The following is a 25,576-nucleotide window of genomic DNA, read 5'->3' as shown; positions in this document are numbered from 1 at the left end:
AGAATAGGAGTGAACGGTCGAACATGTCAAGATATTTACTATACCTTAAGAGTATCTTTTAAGACATGTACGAAACGTAGAAGTACAAAGAGGTATATATACCTCACAGAAAATTTTACGGCCTTTGATAAAATACCCCGAGGTACTAAATTTTTATGTGAAATTTTAGTAGAGGTATCTAGTATCTGAAGGTACCATATTTTTATTTTTAGAGTAGAAATTATGGTATTCCAAAGATATATATATCATCCTTGACAAGATATCTTAAAATATCATATTTTTATATAAAAATTTTGTATATCTAAATACTAGGTATGTAAATAATATATATATATATATATATGGGAAGGCTCTATCCTACTACCAGGTGTAGTATATGTATGTGATATATATATATATATATATATATATATATATATATATATATATATATATATATGTGTGTGTGTGTGTGTGTATGTATTCAAGGATTGGAGGAAACCTCAAATAGAATATAACACAACGCCGCCAAGAGGAAGATATGTAGTAAATAAATATGTATAACAAAAAGAGCTGTATGTAATGTATAATCCACAACGTACACGCACGTAGTACAAGTAGTACGTACATACATGCAGAAGTTAGAAGTACATAGACATTGTACAAACTGATCTCTAGCTCTCATGCAGTCCTCAAACGACGAACACAATGGAAACTGATCATGCCGATCATCGATGACACAAACAACGACGGACGTACGACAAGCGTGACCGGCCGATCAACCATGCATGCATATGTCCATCGACCTAGCTAGCTCTCATTTTATTCAGCATACCATAGATAACATCAGATACAGATCTCGATCGGTTCCACATTATATATATTGATCATCGATCCTCCGGCCTGTAGCTCAGCTCACTCTGCAACATACATACATACGTACACGCACAAATTTAATTATGTAAACTTCATAGATGATCATGGAATGGCATTAATTAATTATCTAGTTTGTTTGTTGCAGATGATCGATCATATATATTGTTTGATTACCTGGAGCAGTCGATGGAGGTGCTGATGGTGTAGGGAATGCTGACGCCGCACTTGGAGGGGATGCTGGCGGCATTGCCGGCGTTGAGACCGCTGATGCTGCCGGCGGCGTTCTTGAGGCAGTTGCAGGCGGTGCGCCTGTCGGCGGTGGTGCTGGCGGCGGAGCTGAGGCTCCTGACGCCGCTGCAGCAGGCCGAGGAGGGGCCGGCGCCGCCGCGGGCGTAGCTGAGGCAGGGGCCGACGGCGGAGTTGACCTGGCCGCAGCTGATGGCGGCCATGGTGGCGTGCGGGCCCGCCAGGAGGAGGGCTGCCATCAGGGCGACAAGCACCAGCTGTGCACGAGCCATCTCGACCTTGATACGTACGTATGTGCTGCGCTGCTACACGTACCTCAGCTGACTAGTTGGCTACTTGCTGGCCTGATCACTACAATTGCTATCTGCTCGTGTGGTTCTGGTTGCTTGGCTGGACGATGAGAATGTGCGTAGGTCTTAAATAGGCAGTATGATTACCTGGGTCGATGCAATGTAAGGCGGATACCAAAATTTTTTGAGAAACGAGTCACATCGAACGTTTGATCAGATATCGGAAGGAGTTTTTGGACACGAATAAAAAAATAAATTTCACAGCTCGGCTAGAAATAAACCACGAGACAAATTTTTTAGTCTAATTAAGCCGTCATTAGCACATATTGGTTATTGTAGTACTTATGGCTAATTATAGACTAATTAGGCTTAAAAGATTCGTCTCGAGATTTCTCACATAGCTGTGCAATTAGTTTTTCGTTTCATCTATGTTTAATACTCCATTTAAATATCCAAAAATTATGTGATGTTTTTGGAAAATTTTTTGGGAACTTACCGAGGCCTAATAAGCTCAATAGAAAAGCTGACTACTAGATTTTTTGAATTTTTAATTTTATTTATTAAATAATTTATAAATTTAATTTTGTATTTCAAAAAATCACAAAACTAACCTCCTGCCGCCCTCTAAAATCATAAAACTAACCTCCTGCCGCCCTCGGCAGGAGGTTAGTTTTATGATTTTTTGAAATGCAAAATTAAATTTGTAAATTATTTAATAAATAAAATTAAAAATACAAAAAATTCCTCTAAAATCTTTATATGTTAATAAGAGTTAACATAAAATTAATTTATATAATAGTTATACAAGCATATGTTATGTCATCAATATATGCACCATCTATCATACATACACAATGTTTTTTAGTTTGTGATGCAACTGGTTACAAAACTATAGTTCGTTTTTATTTATTTTTTTCTTAACATAAGCATGAATATGATGTGATAATTTTTACAGAACGTTTGTATTACTTATTGTACTCGTTCTAATTGTATATAGTACGTTGAATAATTCAGCGATTAAGCCTAGAGCGGGTGTTTAGTCGGTGCGTCCCCAATGCTATTCAATTCTATTGGGATCCAGGTAGTTGGATGTTTGGCAGGTTTAGTTAGCAGATGGCTAGTCACACAGTGGTTTGTTTTAGTGGTGTAGAGGTCCCTGTAATCAATTGATTAGCAGGACTAGCTAGTAGTTTGTAGCAGCAGCTAGCATGTTATGCTGTGAACATGGAACATGCAAAGTGGTTGAGTGCATTCATGGTGTTGTTTGGAGTTGGATCCAAGTGTCCATCGAGCAGTAACATCCAACGACCCTTCCCGTATTCTTCTCAGAGCCACTAACTAGGTGGTTACACTAGCCTAATAATGTGCTTTGCTATGGCTTGAAAACAGTACTATTGCAAGCTCAAATACTATTTAAGATTATGCAAACTAGATTAAACCCTAAATTAACTTTAAATTTAAGACTGAATTTTCAAAGTTTAACTTATAAGCATAAGGGAATGTATAAAGACTATTATTAGATCGATGACTTTCTGCATCGTCACGTGAGTAAATATGATGACATAAAAAAAATATAAGAATGATTGTTATGCATGATAATGACTTGGAGTCAAGTGCACTTATTTAAGAAATTTTTGTTGTATGGTGTAGATAAAAAAGAAAGAAGAAGAATAAAAATATTTTGTTATATTAATGAATAAATAATACATGCATGACTCCATTTTTATACATACGGTTATAATCTAAGTTAGTGTTGCTAATATGGAGAGGGGAAGAGTCAATCTCCGACTCTACCTTGGAACATGCCCTAAGCAAAAGCGAAAAGATGAGTCCTTAAACTTAAAATTTATTATGATTTCTTAAATTAGTATGTATTCATTATGATGAGGTTTTGTTATTAAGCAAATTATTGTCCCAGCAAAATGTAATATCACTGGCCTGTTCTAAATTTTTCTAATTAATGAACATCCTCAATGCAAAGCTCTGAGAAGATCGATCGATCTCAGGATTTTACGTTACTACCTCCTCCATTTCATTTTTAAAATTAACTAGATCCATACATATAGTCATAACGATCTATATACATACGCAAGTAATATATATCGATTATTAGATATAGATATAATAAGAGATCTTAACATACAACGGATAAAGTACTCGACAAAGAACATATTATGTAGTTTAATCAGCTGTGCCACTTTGCAATCGATCGAGCTCTAGATTATTTCTATATCTTTCTTTTTTTCACAAGACGAAGAGCTAGCTAGCTAGTGGAGTAGGGCTGCGTCCGTTTGAGAGGGCACGAAAACGTAATAATAAATTAGTATATGATTAATTAATTATTAATTAAAAAATATAAAATAGATTAATATGATTTTTTTAAAACAAGTTTTGTATAGAAATTTTTATAAAAAGTATATCATTTAGCAGTTTCAAAAAACGTGCACGTAAAAACACGTGGATAAGTTAACAACTAGTGGGGCAGTGGGAGCCACGAACGCAGCCTAGTACTTATTTATCGTTGACGACGTACGTAAGTTAGCCGGCCTTCCCCGGGCGTCGTCGTCGGTCACCGGCAGGTGGCTTCCAAATTGAAGCCGAGCATCCATCTATTTCGTTGTCATGGATGATATGCCTGCCTCCAACCGTTTTCCTTAATGCTGCTGCGAGCCTCGTGATGCCACGTACAGCAACCAATAACTTACCTGTCGCTCTCATCCAGATCATCTAAATTTGATCATCCGTATCTTTATTTGAATAATTATATAAAACAGTTTCATCATTCATATCTCTTTGTATCTCAGTAGATCATCTATATATGGTATTCTCTATATCTCTTTAAAAGACATCTAAATATAGAGTTTCTCTTTTAATATGGATAACATCCAAAAATAGAGGATAAGATGAATGTTATGCTGAAGCTTATTTTTTACTCTTCATCATCTATTTTTATAACGGAGGATGGGATGGATCGATGTACGGTTGAGGATGATCTTATAAGCTAATATTTAAATTTTAAATTTAGAGTTGATTTTAGTGTTTTTCACCAAAGTTTATTTTTTAGCTTTTGTTTTTATATTGCTAAGAATGCGTATATAAAAACTTTGTTCATAAATTATAAAAATCCAAACAATCACCTTTTGACATTGTTTTGTCAAGCTCTTGACAAATACCATTTGTAAGAATTTGCAGTTATAGAATCTAAAAAACTTTTCTCGATTAATTTAGGGTCATCTTTTGAGTTTTTAAAGAAAATATCAAACAATATATTTATAAATGAAAACTAATTTGTAAATAAACTTTTATATGTGTTCATCCTAATTTAAAAGCCAAAGATGTAAGATAACTACTATAAAAAAGTTTTTTTCTCATCCTTAAGTAGATACCATGAGATACTACTGTTTTCCATGTAAAATTTAGTACCTTTTAGTACCTTAGGTACTAGAAAGTATCAAATTTTATCTAGAAAACAGTGGTACCTCTTGGTACCTCCTCAAGGATGGTAAAATTGCTCATAAAAAAATCCCCTCAAAATCAACTCTAACTTTAAGATTGAAAATTCAAATTTTGGCTTATAAGCATAAGAAAAACCAAAAGATTAGGATACGAAAAGTTAGCTTATCGTCAGTTGTTTCTGATAATATTAAACTCCTCAAACAAGATTATGCGTATATATGTATACATTTATATATTATATATGTGTATGAACATACGAAAATTAGATGGTATAACTAGGTGTTGTTGCCCTTCATGTAAATTTTAGTTCAGTTGTCTTGTTTAAACTAATTAACTAATAAGTTCATGTTCAGTTATCTTGTACAAACAACTCTATACATATCTATACTCTCACCTAGCATAAAGTGTTCTGCGTAAACTCACGGAAAATAAGTATCAGATGCTTAGCGTAGGATTGTTACGCCCGGTACCACCCATGTTACTTTTCACAAGAAGATCTATGTATATGACCAGCCGAAGACTATCGATCGGTTCATGCATACGTACTGATGTTTTCTTGGGTCGCGTGATATGACAGAGCACCAACTCCAAATCTCCAATCCCTTATTTTCATTTCATTGAATATAGAGTTTGGTTGTTTGCCTATGTGGTCTTTTCCTGAGTTCACTCACGCAAGCACAATACACTTACGATCGCATACACTTGCGTCGATATGTTTCTTCACATATCTAAATGTAACCAATGACATAGCCTCGCGTAATGTGACTGTGAGCACGCGTTTTTATAGCTGAATGCACCGATACGTAGCAGAGGATATGAGCCACTTTTACGGGTTCATCTTTTCGCTTCTCTTATACTTATAAACTAAAATATGAATTTTCAATCTTAAATTTTTATATTTATTTTGGACTTTTATTGTATTTTATTTTTCAGTCTTTTTTCAAATCCTTAAGAACATGTATATAAAAGATTTATTCATAATTTTTTTTTTATCTGTAAATATATCGTTTCACTTTTTTCCTCGAAAAGCCAAATGGTTTTCACCTTTGTCCTTATAATTTTTAAGTCTAATCATATATAGGTACTATCTCTGCGCTCTATCCGATTGACTACATAAAAATACTAAAGTCAAAGATATATGAACCAAAACTTTGAGGAACATATAATTTTCAGGGTGGGGAAAGGTGTTGAGACATGTGCTGCTAGCTTTTTATCTATTGCACCAACTAATTTTATTTATTTTTTCATCCTACATTCATCATTCTTCAAATCTAACGACTAAAATCATCTCCGTAAGATCGGACAGCAAGGACGGACTCTACCTCTCCTTATATAGATTTTTCGTATATTACGTCATTTCTAAATTAGAAATTATCTTACCAATTATAGAGTTTCTATATGTCATGAATTATCTTTCAAATTAAAAACAAGGTAAAAACTTTCTATATATATTAATAACTTTATCTGGAAAATAGAAATGAGTATTTGAGGTTTTAGAAATATTGTATTCACACATCACTATTAACGGGTGGTTCGATGTTTTTTACCGGAGTTTGTTTAGATGATCATCATAACAAATGCTTTATAGTCATACATCTATGAATGTTTGGTATATGTCATGGCATTTCAAAACGTTTATAATATCTTATTACTATTGAATTGAGATGCAGTGTTAGCACGGATACAGCACTAGTGGAATTTATTATTAATTTTGTTTTTAAAAATATTTACAGAAATATATTTTTATTTCAAAAAATTACAAAACTAACCTACTCGCGCCCAACCGGTGAGCCCCGTCTATAAAACGCCCTTTGGATAGATGAAATGCCAGACGACGAGTGGTGCGCAGGAGATGATGGTCAGGGGAGGGGCCGAATTTTGCGGGCAACCCCGCCCCTGTAAGGGTGTTTTATCGGTAGCCGGGTGGCCTGGAAAAAAGCATCCCACCCCCAATGGCCATCTCTCCCGCGTCCCACTCACCGTCTGCCACGTCACCTACCATACCCTTCTAGGTGGATGTTTAAGTGTACTATACGCTATGCCCACTAGTTAGACGTGAGTAGGTTAGCTTCGTAATTTTTTTAAATAGAAATTTATTTATTAAAAATATTTTTAAAATAAAATTAATAAAAAAATTCTTGAGGTAAGTACCGGCCGGGAATTGAGTAGATATACATGGAGGAATATATATTGCCCTGAGAAGCAGCAGCAGGATACGTTACGCGCGTTTCCTTCAATTCCTGCAACAACGACGTACTCTACGTACGTGTGGAGCCCCCTCGTTTAAAATATTCCATTTTGCGTCTGAACAAATTAACAGGTCATCATCCTTCGATCCATATTGTGTACGGTAAACGCGGCACAGCAATTCAGTTCAAGTGCGTACGTATGCACACGTACGTATATCAGTACGACATTATTAATTATTGGATTATATATATGTAGTGTACAGGGTACACTTCACGTAAGCAAGCATTGAAAGACATTATTTATTACATATTATATAGTGCACGCACGCACGCATGCATGCCGCAGAAGAAAATGAAAACAAATTAAGCTAGCCGTGACAGTCACTAGCTAGATCTTCCCATCCCAGCTTGTCGATCATTGCATATACTCAGCGTAGTATATACTGGAATTCACGTAACGCCAACTAGCTAGCTAGCTAGCACCATCAGGTAATTAGTTGATCCTGCACAACATATATAATACAATATAAATTAATGTTGCATATATGATAGTTAATTAGCTAGAGATATATATATATATTTGGAGCAAAACATATATATATATATATAGTAATTAATTAGAACAATGCATGCAGAGAAAGATAGATACAATATGAATGAATTGCGTACTTGGAGCAGTCGACGGAGGTGCTGATGGGGAAAGCGACGGAGACGCCGCACTTGCTGGGGATGGTGGCGGCGTTGCCCATGTTGAGATTCCGGACGGAGCCGGCCATGCTCTTGAGGCAGCTGCACGCCGTGCGCCGGTCAGCCGACGACGACGCCTTCCCGTTCAGCGTCTTCACCCCGCTGCAGCACGACGACGACGGCGCGCTCATCCTCCCCGTCACGTACGACAGGCACGGCGCGATCGCCGACGTCACGTCGCCGCAGCTCACCGCCGCAGACGCCGTCTCCGCCACCACCAGCGCCGCCAGCACGGCCACCACCGCAACCACGGCCATCCGACGAGCAGCCATTCCCAGATCTCTTGATCTAACGAACAAGCTAGCAGCTAATTAACTAGCTTAGTGATGAAGTATATATGTGTTAGCTAGATCTCAGCTTGAGATGGTGGAGCGAGAGAAAGGTGTAGGGGGGGTATAAATAGGTCGCGAGGAAGAAGAAGAAGAAGAAGCAGTGAGCTGGCTAGGTAGGAAACTTCCAGATCGGGTGGGCCGCGTGGAAATACTCATGTATAGACATAGTTAGCGATCCATCGATGGAGTAGCTAGCCTTGGCCATGGGCGGATCGATGCATGCTGTGCGTGCATTATTGAGCTTGAGCGAGGGTACGGTGCATGCATGGCCGCACGGTGGTTGGGGACTGTCCGAATTCGTCGAGATGTGGTTGAATGCGCGCATGTGATCCATCAATCTTTGTATGCATCTTCAACAACAGCCTTCTTAATTGCCACCACTATTAGCTAAGCTTCATTGCATGTCTTTTCACTCGATGGATCTACCCACTTCGTTCAAGATGCAGATGGCAAAACAAATGTCTTTTCATGGCTGGCAATGGCATGCATGATTATATTATGACTTTGAAAACGTACGTACTGACCAATTAAGTCTGGAAGCAATGCATGCATACGCCTTGTGGCTTCTTTTGGATCTTTTTTTTTTTTTGGCATATACGCTACTGCAGTGATGTTGCTGTACAGTTTTCCTTTAAGAAAAACAAAAGAGAAAAAAAAATGCCGTGCGTGGTCTGTCGGTAGCCTGCAAGATAGATATACTGTTATCTTCACTATTCACGTGGGCCCATGGGTCGCTCCAACGAAGCTACATGGGCCAGACACTATACAGATCCAGCCCAACTATCATGGGCTGCATCCTGCAAGTTAGCCCAGAGATATTTCTTTATCTGTTCAATACGTGAGCCACTATTTCGTTCCGGACCAGCCATTAGTGTCTCCTTAACTATGGCCTAAGTCATTGCTCCCTCGATCATAAAACCAGAAACAAAAACTACTTCAACTATCAAAATAGATTTATTTAGTCCTCCTAACATCTGCATAATGATTATGCAACATTACATACTAAAAGTAACAAAAAAAAATAGTAGCACTCACCTATCAGTGAGCAAACCCACATCAAAATTACAAAACTACATCTCATTTCCTCTCCTCTTCAACCTATAGCTATACACAACACTTATACGGTGACTGATGCCATACCACAATCTTCCTCGGATTTCATGGTGAAAGCTTCACGCAACCCTATGAGAAGAGCCCCACCCCTAGGCAGTGGCGGAAAGGGTGCTAAGATCATTGAAGACGATTGGTGATGCTTCTGCACTAAGCTACCTACTGCACCGTTATCATTGTACAAAGGCACTACCCCACATTGACATCATTATATAAAGTCATTGCACTCTCATTACGGCCGTCACACCTATATCTAGTAGGGTCATTATGGCCGTCACACCTATACCTAGTAGAGGCAGACATTACTTATTTACCCACATGTTATGTCACTGAGGGCTGGCTACGCCAACAGACATAGCACGACTAAGAATAGCTCCTCAGCAACAGAGACAATGATTCTTATTATATGCTCATACTCCCTCCGGTTCTAGAGTACAAGGGATCCTAGTGAAATGGGTGATTTCAAAATTAAGTTTATTTTCAGATTTTTAGTCCATTTTGGATCTAGTAGAAACGGTTCTAGAGTACAAGGGATCCTAGTGAAATGGGTGATTTCAAAATTAAGTTTATTTTCAGATTTTTAGTTCATTTTGGATCTAGTAGAAACGGTTCTAGAGTACAAGGGATCCTAGTGAAATGGGTGATTTCAAAATTAAGTTCATTTTCAGATTTGGACCTTTTTGCCCTCGTGCATGCAGCATGCATGTACGTCTGATATTTTCAAGGCTCGTGCGGCTCTCTCTTCTTCCTTGTAACATGCATGCATTAAACGGCACCTCGTGCTGCTCTCTTCTTCCTGGTTGCTGTGCTGTCCTCTCCTCTTCCCAGAAACGCTTTAAACCTTACCGAGATGGACTCGAACCCACGACCTCAACAATTCAACCATGTTGCGCTAGTCAATCAAGTGAATGGAGGTTGCTGTGTGGTAGTAGCTCCAAGGTGTATTTAATATGGGTAAAGATGGAAAACTAAGTACTCATTAATGACTCCTTGGTATGCTAAACATTGTCCTAAACGACCTGTATTCTGGAACAGGAGGGAGTATGCCTCATGGGAGATGATGTGTTTTTTCTTTTTTTTTCTCTTATTTATGTGACCAACATATGGGCCTCATGTTTTTTTAATCTCTTGAAGAGTTGCCATATAAGCACCATGTTTGTATGGATGGACTATGCCAACATGCCACGTCAGAAAACCGCTAGTTGTAGCCTGTAATCACGGAAGTGTTACACGGGACAAAACCACGGTAGTAGGCAAAATAAGTTGATTTTGATAGCTAAGAAAGTCTTGGTGTGTTTTTGCAGTTGAGGGAGCGAAATCGGAGCAGGAAAAGGAGATAAATAGCCCCTCATATTTATGGTCATATATATTAACCATAAGCAAACTAGCAAATGGACGATTAAAAATTAATTTGTGGGTAAACATTTAAATACTATTCAAAGATCACTCGTTTCTCAGCACTCATATCTTACCGGACGTCAACACGACAGAGATAATGGTTACGGTTCATCAGTAATGATCTATGGATGTTTGGTTGCTCCTATGGTCTGTAGCCAGGTAGGTTGATCTGGCCACAAGTGACCAAAATCGGACGCCTCAGCCACGACGCCCCCTATTCTCCCTAGTTGTGACAAGTATATATATATATATATATATATATATCACTGATCGATGTGCATTTGCATTATTGCATAATATTGAACGGAGCGAATACGAGAGATAACAAGGTGCACGGCGCATGACGGCATGAGTAATTAAAAAGGTTTCACACGTTGTCTTAACAGATAGATACTAGATTGCAAACTGAACGCAACAATCCCTCGAACAGCTAAGAACTTCAGTAAAATTAAGCAAAGCATGCGTTCATTCTATTCCTGGATCAAACGCAGGTAGCTAGCAGCTAGCAGCCGCAACTAGAGATGACAGCTGCAGATCGCGTCTTGATCTCCTCTTTATTATTCTCGCATCGATCGATCACTTGATAGTACGTGTTCATGCATCTACTGATTAATGCACCCTGCGCGCAAACAGGTGAGCTAATTAAGATGTAGCTTAGCTAGGGATCGATAATTAATAAAGAATTGAGTGGAGTATATAAATAAACCTGGAGCAGTCGGTGGAGGGGCTGATGGCGTAGGGAATGTTGACGCCGCACTTGGAGGGGATGCCGGCGATGAGGTCGGGCCTGAGGCCGCCCATGCCGCTGCTCTGCTGCTTCAGGCAGGCGCAGGTGGCCTGGCGGTCGGCGGTGGTGGCCGCCGCCGAGTTGAGGCTCCTGACGCCGTTGCAGCAGCCGCCGGTCGGGGCGGCCACCCTCCCCGTGGCGTACATGATGCACGGCGCCAGCATGCTCACCACCTGCCCGCACGTCACCGCGCTCACCGCCGGCGCCGCCACCAGCAGCGCCACCACCGTCACCACTGCCAGGTACTTATTACCCATCACAATTCACAAGATGGATGGATCGATCGACCTGCTGCTACTCGACAGTACGTACTGGAGTAGATTAATTACTTTATGAGTGTCGTGTGTGCGAGTGAGTGAGTGAGAGGGCGCGAGTTTTATATAGCGGTTTGGGGCCAGCCGGGGATAGGATGATATCCATTTTTTTTAATATCATAAGTTGTTTTTGGTACGTTTAGATTTAAGTGTGTCTGTACTATCGGCTCGGCTTAGCTCGGCTCGATGAGAGCAGAAATATGTACGAATGTATTTTTACATATTAAATATAAAGAGTAACTACACCTGTTAGCAAGATATAGATTTTTTAATGTATATATGAAAATAAAATAACTATGCATTCTCTTCCTACCCGTGGTTTTATAACTCCGGCTATTTTTAATGGAATTGACGTTACAATTTTAAAATTATTAATAACTTAAAAAAACATAGTTTGAGGATGCTAGAACAGCATATATAAAGTCTTTAAAATATTTAATAGAAAATTATAGTTAAAGGTATTTTTTAAGATCGTGTTGTTATATAAATAATAGAAACTATCAAACTAGAGAGAGTATATTTTTTTATTTCATTTAATTTCTACCTTTTCCTTTTGTTTCTGGCATACAAGAAAACTAGCTAGGAGCTATTCAAAGTTGCATATATTTAGATCTGTACATTGTTTTTTAAATACTACTTCCTCAATTCTAAATTGATCATCATATAATTAATACATAGTAGATGATTAATTTAAGATTTCTCTTTTTCTCTTATATAATGATTAATTTGGGATGGAGGGAGTATTTAACTAATGATATTTATAAAATGTGTTGTTTTAGATAAAAATAGTTTCTTATTATGATAGATTGTTTAAAGATAAATCTAGTAATATTGTTACTATGTGACTGATTTATTAATTAATAGTTAAAATTTATAATATTTAAACTTAGCATTATTGTAAAGACAAAGATAGTTATATTTTTTAGTGGAATTAAACTAATTTAGCGAGGTTTCATACTTCCATTTTATTGTTCGGGTGTTTCAGGGAAAAAGCCAAATGGTATATTTACAAATAAAAATAATTTATCATTAAAGATTTTATATACGTATTCCTAGCGATCTAAAAGCAAAAGCTAAAAATAATTTTTACAAAAAACCTTAAAATTATTTCAAAATTTAAGATTGAAAATTTAAATTTTGACGTGTAAGCATAGACAAGCGAAAAAATGAATGGAGTGTTAGCTTAAACTATGGTACACTGTTGCGATCTCGATGAAAGGAGTCAGACCAGTTGATAAGTTACACGTGGTGCATGTCCGGCTGGGTTAATGAAAGCCAAAAGCACTGTGTGCTCGGATTAATCGTACATATGACTTTTTGATCAAAAGTTGGTGGTAGTTGCATTGTTTCATTTACTACTTACCTACTTTAATTCGCAGTAGCTTTGGATGAATTCATGGCACCTGCACTTCATTCATGGTGGGCAGAGTATATTTAGTTCGTGTTTATGTGTAGTGTGAGTTTACCATTTTGTGTTTGTATTTCCTGCACGCATATGTGAACGCCATATACTCATTTCAAACGTACGTGGACATGTAGATCAATCGGAACTTTTATCCTTAATGCTTGCTAATAGTAATAAGTATATTGTTGGGTGGAGTGATTGAACCATGAATGCATTTGTACCGGGAATAATTAACTTTTTGCCACTCTTAGAAATGACACTAACATATTGCCACTGAACCCATATGTCATAGACACATGAGGACTCACGTGTCATAGACAGGAGGTGGCAAATATGTAAGGTATCATTTCTAAAAGTGGCAAAAAGTTAAATCCCGTTTGTACCGTACGTCTTGCATCAATTTAGAACAGGTCAATCTAGCTAAAGAAACGACTGCACAAGCTGCCACGGATTCAGACACCAACGTGCATACATGTTGGGCCCATTAAGATGTGATCGGTGATAGATCGAGGATAGAAAAACAAATATGGATAGAATTCCAATACTACACAAAAATAATAAAGTATGAATTTTACATAAGAGAATATTTTAATGTATGACTTGTATACATATATATATAGTTCTCAACAGCATATTAGAAACCAGGTTTTAGAAAGATTGACACTTGACATTCAGCTTCAATTCATGAAGTATACATTAATTAAACATTGAGATAATGAGATAGAAGCTAGGTACCGATTGAATTAATTTGGAGCCTATCATCCGATCAGCAGCTAGCTAAGACTAGTTTGTACTTTTAACATCAGCGTGTGCATACATGTCATGTGCTGATGTGCAGGGCTTGGTGTGTACTATGGGCCAGAGCAGCCTGCAGCAGTCTGATCGATCCATCACTTCGTTCAGAATACTGTTCATATCCTCATCTCGATCAGATCAACCATGCATGCACATGAATAACATCAACTCCATGCTCCTATGTCACGAACCAACTTCCTGTAATAAAGGTAAGCGCAACTGCGTAATTTATACTCCCTCCGTAAAAAAAAAAAATTCTTCGGTTTTCGTGTCTAACGTTTGACCATCTGTCTTATTTGAAAAATTTTTAGAAAATTAGAAAAAAAAATTAGTCACACGTAAAATACTATTCATGATTTATCATCTAATAAAAACAAAAATATCAATCACAAAAAAGTTTAAATAAGACGAAGACTCAAAAATTATAAAAAATAGAAAATTAGTTTATTTTGGGACGGAGGAGTATAGAACTAGCGCAATGCCGTGCTTCGCCACGGGCTAAAAATGAACATTTCATATAAAATTATTTTAAAATGTATGACATATCTATGTGTCATGTATAAAAAATTTAATGAAAAGTTGAGTAATTTTTGGCATACATTTGACCATACGTCTTATTAAAAAAACTTAAATAATCGGCACACATTTTAAAATTATTAAACTTATGTAAAAAAACCAACAATACTATCTATTAAAAATAATATTCCATAGACAAGCAAGGTGTAAATTTTAAGGAAAAAAATGCTTGAACAGTGTTTATTGGCTCTTCCTGAAATAGTCCAACCGTGGGTTGACATTAGGAGTGAAAACAGGACGGATATTTTCCGACCGTCCGTCCACCCATATTAATTCGGGATAAATTCAGGTCAGATATTCGGTACCCAGTATTTCACGTGAATCCGGATCTAAATCCGGGTATTTTTTGGTGGATATGAGATTGGGTTCGAGAGGGTAATACCCGACGGATATGGATTATCCAGGATATATTGCAGATACTATCCGGATAATACCTGGATTAATATCCGGTTTAATGGGTGACATTTGCTTTCGGCCCATCAAGTTGAAGGCCCAACATAGAAACACAGTTACACGTGGCCCATCAAGGTGATAATACCCTAACTCACGGACACACGCACGCAGGCTCACAGGAATGGGACGCACGCACCCAGCTCTCGCACTGTCGCACCCCGCACACAACTCGTCGGCCGCCGCCACCAGGCGCCAGCCTCCGTTCGGCCTCCGCCTCCTACCGGCCGCCTCAAGCCTCCAACCTTCGGTCCGACGGCCGTGTCTCCCTGCCGAGGCGGCGTCCGGCGGCCGCGTCTCCCTGCCGAGCCGGCGTCCGCCTCTTGACGCCGAGGCGCCGTCTAGCGTGCTCCTCCCGTCGTCCGACCTCCTCCCCCCGCCGGCCGCCTCGAACCTCCGCCATCTAGTCCGGTGTCCGCATCTCCCCGTCTGATTCTCTGTTATAACTTAAAAGTTAGAACTGGTTTTTGTTGCTCCAAGTGTATTACTGTACTGTACCTCGTGATCTAACTGCAACTTTGCAATTGTACTATCATGTCTTGTGTGTGTACTACTTAAGGACTATTACTTTTGCTACTATTTCGGTACCTTTAGACATTAATATGCTGTTAGCCCCTAATACCATCGCATTTTGGGTATATGTAAATATTCAATAGCTATTGTCTATGTGGTATTGTTTTGACTTGGTATCCGCATAAATATTTGTACCCGCAAGTGGTCGTATCTGTTTTGGAACGTATTTGTATCGTATTTGTACCCGATATTATCCGTGATTATATCCGTATTCGATAATATCCGTATTAGATTCAAACCCGATTGCAAAATGTGGGTTAGGATATGGGAAAAGTGAAATATGACCGAACCCGACTCGTTTTCATCCCTAGTTGACATATCTGTTTTCTGGTTCTTCAGCTACTTTGCAAGAAAGGCAGGGCAACTGTAATAATGATTACCAAACCCAGATATAGATTAAAGGAGACTACATCGGTGAAACTAACTAATGCAGCTCACTGACAATTAAAAGCTGGGCCACATTGGTCGTCGAGTAATTTAGCAAGAACGACAGGTAATTGAGGTTGTGTAAATGAAATTAAATTTAGCACGCACGCACGAATAACCCCATAGCCATCTATCTACCCAAACGAACGAGCTTCTCCACCCCGCATTGCAGCGTCAGAGTCGCAGTTGGGATGGAATTTGTGCGACCACCTTACTCTGCTGGCCGACTGGGCCACGGAGGCGACCCAGCCCAGCTGAGGCGGCGGCCCAGCCCAGGCACGACATGCACGCACCAAGACTCCGCGCGTGAAGCCGAGTCGTCGTGCAAGGAGAGACCGATGTCCATATTTAGTTACCTGTTCGTGTTTCGTAACGGAATTACATTTAAGTAGTGATAAGATGGCAGCAGTCTTATGATAGATAATCCTCATGTAAGTAAATAAATGTGGTTTTGGTTTGAACGTGGAGATAAAGTGGATGTTTTGAGAGGTTTGAGATCGCAAGGTGATTGTATACCCTTTTTAGAGAAAAGTGTCAAATCAAATATAATTTATGAATTTTATATATATATATATATATATATATATTCTTAGCGATCTAAAACTTAAAGCTAAACAATAAACTACGATGAAAAATCCTAAATCTACTCTAAATTTAAATTTTTGATGAAAATTTTAAATTTTAACTTATAAGTATAAAAAAAAGAAAAAGATACGTCCGCCAATCTTTTTGACCTTCAAATGTTTAGGTCGTAAGGCAGATTGAAGGTGAAACCATATCGCTTTCATGGGAGTCTCGAACTCAACAATAATTGAATATACGGAGTAATTGTCAAAATGTCATTGGACAACATCTGAATCCCTTCTTTATCCAAGATAGGCTGTCAAGGCAGGACGGTGCCTAAGGACATGTTGGAGTTGACTGCATGATTAGCTAAAAAAATTAACTGCTCCCAGCTCATTCGTTACTGAATACTGACGAATGATTAGGCCCCTTGACAAATAGAGTTTACGGGGTAGGTTACTTGCCCTTGGCTAACTATGGATGATGATTGTCTAATTTTTTTTTCATGAAAAACGGCATATTTATAAATAAAAAATAATTTATGAATAAAATTTTTATATACGTATTCTTAGCGATTAAAGTCAATGCTAGAAAATAAACTTCAACGAAAAAAATTTCAAAATAAACTTCAAATTTAAAGTTGAAAAATTAAAATTTTGGCTTATAAGGATAAACAGAAGCGAAAAGATGAGAGTGTATGGAGTAGAGGAAAAAATAACCCACCATATTTTTTCTAATGTATATTTTGTTTGTAGACTAAAGTAATTGGCAGTAGAATTAATTCACGTTTCCAATTAAAATCCTAAGTAAAATCAATGAACCCTGGTGTATGTTTTCCAGCTCTATTTTTTTAATTGTAGGAATTAAAGCTAACAAATTCAGGCTCATTTTTGCTAAAAAGATACTCCTATTTTTAATGGACGTCGTTGACTTTCTTACAACTTACAACTTATTGTTTATCATATTCAAAAAAAATATGTAAAAGGTTTAAAAAATTGAAATCCTTAAAGTACGTGTAATGATGAAAAATCACAACAAAATAAATAATAATTACGTAAATTTTTTTAATAAAATAAATGATCAAACATGTATCTAAAAATTAATAACAACAAACATTTAAAATCGGAGGGACTATGCTATCAGAGTTATTTACTGCTTTTCTTTAAAGCAAAAAATATATTGTCACAGATTCCATTCAGTTCTTATCTTGGTAACTGGTGAGGTGTCTTACTCGCGTCCTTTTCCTTTTCTTTGAAAAAATGCACCAAAAATGCATTTTAAAAATGTATTATTGAATCGTTGACTTTCTGATAAATCTGTCGCAGCATTCTGCTAGTGGATAATACCTTTGGAACTTTAGATCGGATCTTTCTGAATTATTGAGAGACAAGCTGAATGTTATTGGCCATCATTGGGACCCAGATCCATTTTGCCTGTAGTTGTTCTAAACCACTTATTTATTCCAAGTTTTTGTCCAATTGTTATGAGAGCAGGCGTAGAATTTTTCTAGGCTTCGAAATGGGTGCAGCAAGCTAACCTGTCAGTTATTGTCATCGCAATGTTTTCACACGTACAATGAACTCATTTCTCCCGAATCATTATGTGTTTCAAAGGTTTATATTAAGTTTGAATGTTTATATTCTTATTTTAGAGAAAAGAAGGTGAGTAATCTGAAGATGCTTACTTGTTAATACTCCGTATTTAATTAGTCCATCAGGTCTCAATCGTAGGAGGTGTGTGTTTTCAGGTTGAAGCCGGTGATGGTGTTCTGGCTTAGAAGGCAGGTTGGAAATGACAAGGACTCCAGGAGAATTCTCAAACTCAAAATAAAGATAGGGGAAAATAAGAGAGAAATGATCATTTGTTTGAATTCACAATGTTCAGTCTCTCGTCAAGGAAAGGACACCATCAACTACAACAATTAGACATGCTCTAAAATTAATCTGTTTTTTTTACTGAACAAGAATATACAAGATACAGTATATCCTGGCTTTGCATAAGCTAAAATAAAAGTGACCAGAATATGTCAGGTTTATTACGAAAAAGAAAGCAAAGTCAACTCAGAATCATGTGAACATATTCTGAAAAATTCAGTTGCGTTTGGTCTGCTCTGCTGCTGTCCAAACGTAACCAACCTTTCCTCCTCCTCCCTCTGCATATCTGAATTATCAAGCAACCACAAGTCTCTTCCTCCTCGCCAAACATAGTCAGGAATAATAGGATTAACAGAAAGAAAGAAATAAATCCTCCTTCCCGTTCACAAATCACAATCATTCCCTCCTCCAACAATTGTCTGATATATAGCTGAATGCCCACAGTCAGCTCAAGAGTAGCTAGCCTTTTCTGACTTGTGTCATTTCTCCATAAGTAAATAGCTCAAACTCCTGCATTTCTTGCTCAAATAGAATTTCCGTCAAGGCATAGATACTTCAAAATCAGGTTAGCAGCAGTCTCCTTCCTCTCCATGTAACTAGTGCAAACCCTCGAGATCAGCAGTTCAGCACAAGAACCTGATAGAAAAGAGGAAAATTCGCTCTCCCGACTAGCTCTCAACAGTCAATCCATCTTTGCAGCCTCCAGGTGACAGGCGAGATCTGAATTTCTGATCTTTTCCCCTTCTCATCAGTAGAAATCCAAGGATCATTCCTCCCTCTGCACTGCAGTACTGCACACCACACCAGAGTGTAGTACGTGTCTCATCAGCATCAAAAGTGACATGCAAACACACCACACAAATTGAGGTCGATTGATAGAATCGAATTCCACTTAAATTTGCAGGGTGGAAGAGAATCCCCTGCCTGCTTGATTTGATCGGGATTACAGGCATCCAATTCCATCACTCAACCGGAGCTGTCTGCCTTGTTGCTATCGCCCTATTTCTGCTACCTCGTGCCGTGCTGGTTTCTTGCAAAATTCTCTGGCCTTGCGTTGCGTTAGGCGCCTAAGTAGTGGCTCGTCAGCGTCAGATGAGTGCAGGGCCTTGCTGCTCGGAGGCGTCCATGGCGTGGATGCTCCTGCGCATCGACTGCTCCCTCCTCGGCTGGCTCCTCTTCCGCGTCTTCTTCTCCCACCACCAAAACCACCACGCCAACCAGTGCACCATCTTCTAGCACTCGGCTATCGTATCATCTATATACAGCAAGTAAGCTGTCGCTCGCCGACGGTGGCCGATCGAGCATGTCCGCCTCAGGGCGATGCGGCGGCCGCCGGTGGGAAAGAAGTACGGTGGTGGGCGACGACAGGAATGGATACGTCGAGACTGACCCAACTGGGCGCTATGGCCGGGTAATTTATTCACTTCTTCTTCTCGAAATTTTAACTTGTTCTCTTTCTTCTTACAAGGATAAATTTGAGATCTTTCTATGGAAAAACTCGATCTTTTTATGACCGTCAAACGATCAGCAGGCAATTTCATGTTCTTCAGAGTTAATTCAGGAAGATGGTAGTCGTACGGTCGTACCTATCGTTCATGCCTTTAGTTGTTCAGTTCTATGTATTTAGTTGGGCTCACTACCACAGAAACACTCATATAATTCGATGGGCTAGCTAGCAGTTAATTATATCCCAAAACACATTTGTAACTATCATTTAAACCATTAGCTAAAAAAAACTGTCAGTTCAAACATGTAGCCTTCATTATCTTTCAAAAAAGCATGTAGCCTTCTTGTTCTATAGCTTAATTTTCAAGGATGGATTCCATGATGATGTGCACCTCGGAGCTAACAGCCGTAAAGTATATTAAATTATTCTGTCTTCCGTGTACTCAATATCTTGTCCATTTGGCTTTTGCTGCTATCTATGGGCTGCATATATGGGACAATTGAATACATATTGCACACAGAACAGATCAGTCTTTGTAATCCGAAGCAATTTGTGTACAGAAAGAAAACATCAGTTTTTCTATATTTGGTCAAATAACGGAAGTGCATCATAAATTTGAGATGTTGAGAATTCCATTATGATTTCTCTACCAATCCAATCATGGAAGGGTGTTACTTATGAAACAAGAGTTGGTGTTTGGTTGGGTTTTAAAGTTTCCTAGTATGTCGGATTTGATGATAAGATGAGCAATTTATAAGTGTCGATATGCCAATAATTAGATGCTCAAAGCTTCAAGTGTATATGCCCTGTCTGGTCTGGTCATGCTCATTCCAAAAGATTTGCTACGATCTCATGTCCTTTTTCTCAGTGGGATGAAGACATAGCAGCAACTTTTAGTAGTACATACTACATATACGTTAATCCTTTTTGTATTCTCTCCAGGTTTAGAGGTGTAGAATTTATTTGTAGCTATACATTGAGCTTTTGCAAAAGTGTCTCACCTTTGAAAAGTTGACAAGTACCGAGTACTTGTTGAGCTACCTTTTTGTATATCTTAATTTTAACTTTCGATCAAAAGTGCCGGTAGTTTACTGCTTAGGGAAACTAATTAGACGAGTTGCTAAGGCATTCAGTACTAAATTGGTTCTCTTAACTCAAAAGTCAAAAGTATTGATTTATTTGAATAGAAAATTTTTAGACCTTGTGTTGTAGATAAAAACACTTGAATTTTGCATTATTCACCTTAGAACATTCTGAAAAAATACGTGTAAAACATTTTAGCATTTCAATTTACCATATACGTGCACTGCAGTATGAATTTTTTTTCTACTCTTTTCTTGAAGAAAGGCAATCCCTTGCGGCACTTGTTAGTGTAATACACATGAATATTTTTTTTTGCAAATTTGTTGGGTATATGCTCATTAGGGAATTTTTTGTCTTCCAATTTTTTTAAAAAATTATATTCATATGTACAGATTGAAAATAAGTTTTTGGAAGTTTTAAATACTTAAAAGGTGCAAGAAATTAAAAAGAATCATTATTGGTGTTATCTAAAGTATAAATTTCAACTGCATGCGTATTTTTATCTAAACTTTTCTAAAGTACGGTAACGGATCTAGGAAAATATGTTAGGATGTATAGACAAATTAGATAGAGCACCAACTTATTATAATTAATTTTTGGCATAAAATTTTACGAGAGCCTTTGTGAGTGTTCTAGGCCCCAAAGGAGTTAGTGGGGCCTCAAGCCTATGTACCCTCGTGATAGATCCGTTTATCCTAAGATACACAAAGTATGAAATATTAAGAATATAGTGAAAATGAAACATTTGAAGCCAAAGCTTGTCGATTCAAATTGCTTTGTGTTGGGCTAATCATAAGGTTGACAATACATAGATCAAAATTCAAAAAAAGAATGGTTGGTGTTTGGCAAATAATAATGGATGGATGGATGGATGGATGCAGTTGGCGGAGGTGCTGGGGAAGGGGGCGATGAAGACGGTGTACCGAGGGTTCGACGAGGTGCGGGGGGTGGAGGTGGCGTGGAACCAGGCCACCATCTCCGACGTCCTCCGCACCCCCGACGCCCTCCACCGCATGTACGCCGAGGTCAGCCTCCTCGCCGACCTCCGCCACGACGCCATCATCTCCTTCCACGCCTCCTGGGTCGACCCTTCCCCCTCCCGCCGCTCCTTCAACTTCATCACCGAGCTCTTCTCCTCCGGCACCCTCCGCTCCTACCGCCTCCGCTACCCGCGCGTCAGCCGCCGCGCCATCGCCGCCTGGGCGCGCCACCTCCTCCGCGGCCTCGCCTACCTCCACTCCCGCGGCGTCATCCACCGCGACCTCAAGTGCGACAACATCTTCGTCAACGGCCACCTCGGCCAGGTCAAGATCGGCGACCTCGGCCTCGCCGCCGTCCTCCGCGGCTGCTCCTCCGCCCACAGCGTCATCGGCACGCCCGAGTTCATGGCCCCTGAGATGTACGACGAGCACTACGGCGTCGGCGTCGACGTCTACTCCTTCGGCATGTGCATGCTCGAGATGCTCACCAACGAGTACCCCTACAGCGAGTGCGACAACCCGGCCCAGATCTACAAGAAGGTCACCGCCGGCAAGCTGCCCGATGCCTTCTACCGCCTCACCGACCCCGAAGCCCGCCGCTTCATCGGCCGCTGCCTCGTCGCCGCTTCCCACCGCCCCTCCGCCGAGGAGCTCCTGATCGACCCCTTCCTCTCGCCGTCTCAGCACCACGACGATCACAACAGCAACGTGATTACGTGTCATTCCGCCCCTCCACCGCCGCCATTGCCACTGATCACTATTGCCAATAGTGAACAAGAGGAGGGGGAGGAGGCGCCGGCAGCAGAAAGTACGGCGGTGGACATGACGATCACCGGGAAGCTGAACAAAGAGCACGACACCATCTTCCTCAAGGTGCAGATCGGCAGCGACGAGTCATCACGTGATGGTCATGGCGGGAACGTGCGGAACATCTACTTCCCGTTCGACATCGTGAATGACACGGCGATGGAGGTGGCGACGGAGATGGTGAAGGAGCTGGACATCGGCGAGAGGGAGCCGAGGGAGATCGCGGCCATGATCGAGCAGGAGATAGTGAGGTTGGTGCCAGGGTACAAGCAGCAGCAGCAGGAGTACTCGTACGCGGATGACCACGATGATGATGACGACGACGGACACCCTAATCCCTTCTACTACCTCTCCTCGTCACCCACCTCCTCTCAGGAATCTCTCGGCAGGGTGGGCCTCACATCCTCGGGGGGCTTCCCTGGCCCACATGGCAAGGTTGACTGCTCAAGAGGTATGTACAAGCTGTTTTCATCCTTAATCTGGATATTTTTTTAGTTCTGAATTTCTTATCTGAATATATATTTAGCTAGTTAGGGTATTAAAAAGTTCTAATCAAATCACTTAGGTAGAAGAGACAAAAAAAAAAAAGAACATTCACCACCTTCCTTTTATATTCAGTTTGGAAATTGTACATGACGTATAGCAGAGTAGCATCTACCAATAGCACCAAAACTAGTTAAGTTGCTCTCTTCAAAAGAAAAAAAAGTATACATTTGATTTTGTTCTGTTCTGAACCGCTTTAATTTGTTCCTATATACTATACATATGACTACACAGTAGATACATACTCTCTTTGTCCCTAAATATTTGACACCGTTAATTTTTTTATACATATTTGACCATTCATCTTATTAAAAATACTTAATTATTAATTACTTTTATATTATTTTATGTATTGTTAAATATATTTTTATGTGTATATATAGTTTTACATATTTAATAATTTTTTTAATAAGACAAATAATTAAACGCGTATAAAAAAAATCAAAGTAGTAGCTAGTGTTTGATCAGTGATGACCATATGAACCAAGAAAGCTATTACTGGCAAGTATAGATAGCTAGGTGGGTGATATATCTTTGTCCATTCATCACCATATTTTGTTGCTATATATTCGTGTCAATCTTGTGACAGGAATGCATGCGTCAGTTGTGCACATCGTTTTTGTTGCTAGCGGCGTCACTGCGGCATTAGTTCCGTCACGCTTAACTGTTGCTTTCACTGTTGTCACAGGGTCTGCAGACATTTTAGACTGATAAAAATTAAGCTTAGTCATGTTACAGTCATCCATACCAGCAGCCAGCAGCACATATATACTCCCTGCTTCCAGATATCTAAGGGGTAACGCTACATTTTACAAAAATAAAAAATAAAAAACGGTGGAATGAAAAATCATAATACAAAAGATTTAAGAAACAGGTAAGCATAAAATGTGATAGTTGAAATAAATAAACTAGTATAAAAGGTGTTCGGTGGAGAATAAACTAATACGGATAGGTATGAAATAAATTAGTATTTCCTTAAGATTATATAATCCCTTATATTTTTGAGCTCAGGGATATATATACGTCAAATGGAATATTTGTCTAATCATCTTTAATTTAATCTCATTGTCATCGATTGCATCTTAATTCAATTTATTTCATGCTTGCATGTATTATTAATTGCACTAATATACGTGATGTTGAAACTGAGTTTGACATGATGGTGGGTGTAGATTACTGTTACTACCGCCCTCCAAGCAGCAGCAGCGTGAGCGTCAGCGACGACGATGACTGCACGGCGAGCTGCCCTACAAGCGCTGGAAGTCAGCAGCAGCACTGCTCCTCTTCCAGCAGATTGGGGCCAGCAGCAGCAGCAGCAGAAAGAGGAGGGCACGCCGGACGCCCGCGGCAGCGAGAGGGAGAGGAGGAGCGGCGGCGGCGGAGGATGACGAGGAACAGGTCGATGGTGGACATGCGAAGCCAGCTGCTGCACCGGACGCTGGTGGAGGAGCTCAACAAGCGCCTCTTCTTCAACACCGTCGGCGCCGTCCATGACATCGGCTTCCGCGACCCCACCACCTCCTCCTCGCAGCAACATCGCCGGAGCCACAAGCACCAACACTACATGTTCTCAAAATCTCAATAAATTTTGAATGCAAATTTGGTATGTGTTTACACAATCAGATGCAGCTTAGCAGCTCTGGTGAATCGATTTGCACATATATAAGCGATGACCATTGCGCGTGCGGCCGGCCACAATATACAAGTGCATGCGTTTCGTTCGTCCTCAAGAGAATTTTGCCAGGCAACATGTGAATATATGTGAGTTGTGCTAGCTGTTCTGTAAAGACCTTGTTACCTATATTTTTCTAACAAAAATCGGGTCACAATAACCTGTTCTCTACAAAACAAAAACTATATGTTTATGGTATGTATTTATTTTTCAGATAACGGATAATAATGTTTAATGGTTTGTGACTAGCACGCTAGTGCATTACTTAACTAGAGTAATAAGCAGAGTTACTAGTGGTAAACAGTAAAACTGAATCTCCTTTGTTGAAAGCGTCTTAATCTAGCTGAGTTTTCCACTTTGCCGATCCTTCTTTTTTTTTCCCCTTTTATTATGTGGTCATTCTCCCAATTAAATCTTTTCCAATCCAAATGTTTCCAAAGTCTTTTGAGGGAATCAACCAAAATTTTCTATCCGAATAAACCTGGGCCGTTGACTCATAGCGGATCCCTCCCTTCCTGGGCCATTTCTGGGCTGCGGCTTTGGGCCTATTTTGGGCCATCGCCGTGTGAAGTTACTGCCACGCGTTAATGCAGCCTGTAACTTGCTGTACGCGTACGCGTCGCCAGTTCAGCTACACAAAACAGCGGTGCCCCTCCA

General features: G+C 39.5%; 4 protein-coding genes across 4 annotated transcripts; 1 reads left to right on the top strand and 3 right to left on the bottom strand.

The window, feature by feature from the left end:
• Positions 1 to 521: 521 nt before the first annotated feature.
• On the bottom strand, positions 522 to 1,482 carry LOC102703533 (non-specific lipid-transfer protein 2B). The gene is made up of 2 exons (XM_006663680.3): positions 1,030 to 1,482; positions 522 to 899 (listed from the first exon to the last, which is right to left on the bottom strand). The coding sequence occupies exons 1-2, from the start codon at positions 1,371 to 1,373 to the stop codon at positions 890 to 892; spliced, it is 354 nt and encodes a 117-aa protein (XP_006663743.1). The 5' UTR covers positions 1,374 to 1,482; the 3' UTR covers positions 522 to 889.
• A 5,733-nt stretch (positions 1,483 to 7,215) lies between these two features.
• On the bottom strand, positions 7,216 to 8,158 carry LOC102703257 (non-specific lipid-transfer protein 3). Its single transcript, XM_006663679.3, has 2 exons — positions 7,706 to 8,158; positions 7,216 to 7,539 (listed from the first exon to the last, which is right to left on the bottom strand). The coding sequence occupies exons 1-2, from the start codon at positions 8,053 to 8,055 to the stop codon at positions 7,530 to 7,532; spliced, it is 360 nt and encodes a 119-aa protein (XP_006663742.1). The 5' UTR covers positions 8,056 to 8,158; the 3' UTR covers positions 7,216 to 7,529.
• Positions 8,159 to 11,148: 2,990 nt separating this feature from the next.
• On the bottom strand, positions 11,149 to 11,773 carry LOC102701878 (non-specific lipid-transfer protein 4). Its single transcript, XM_006664215.3, has 2 exons — positions 11,330 to 11,773; positions 11,149 to 11,242 (listed from the first exon to the last, which is right to left on the bottom strand). The coding sequence occupies exons 1-2, from the start codon at positions 11,665 to 11,667 to the stop codon at positions 11,233 to 11,235; spliced, it is 348 nt and encodes a 115-aa protein (XP_006664278.1). The 5' UTR covers positions 11,668 to 11,773; the 3' UTR covers positions 11,149 to 11,232.
• A 7,058-nt stretch (positions 11,774 to 18,831) lies between these two features.
• On the top strand, positions 18,832 to 25,154 carry LOC102702984 (probable serine/threonine-protein kinase WNK8). Its single transcript, XM_006663678.3, has 3 exons — positions 18,832 to 19,798; positions 21,799 to 23,155; positions 24,420 to 25,154. The coding sequence occupies exons 1-3, from the start codon at positions 19,691 to 19,693 to the stop codon at positions 24,830 to 24,832; spliced, it is 1,878 nt and encodes a 625-aa protein (XP_006663741.2). The 5' UTR covers positions 18,832 to 19,690; the 3' UTR covers positions 24,833 to 25,154.
• Positions 25,155 to 25,576: the final 422 nt, after the last annotated feature.

Source organism: Oryza brachyantha, chromosome 12, assembly GCF_000231095.2.
Source record: "Oryza brachyantha chromosome 12, ObraRS2, whole genome shotgun sequence".
Lineage (NCBI taxonomy): Eukaryota > Viridiplantae > Streptophyta > Magnoliopsida > Poales > Poaceae > Oryza > Oryza brachyantha.
Note: the sequence above shows the minus strand (reverse complement) of the source record. Positions and strands in the feature narration are given on the sequence as shown.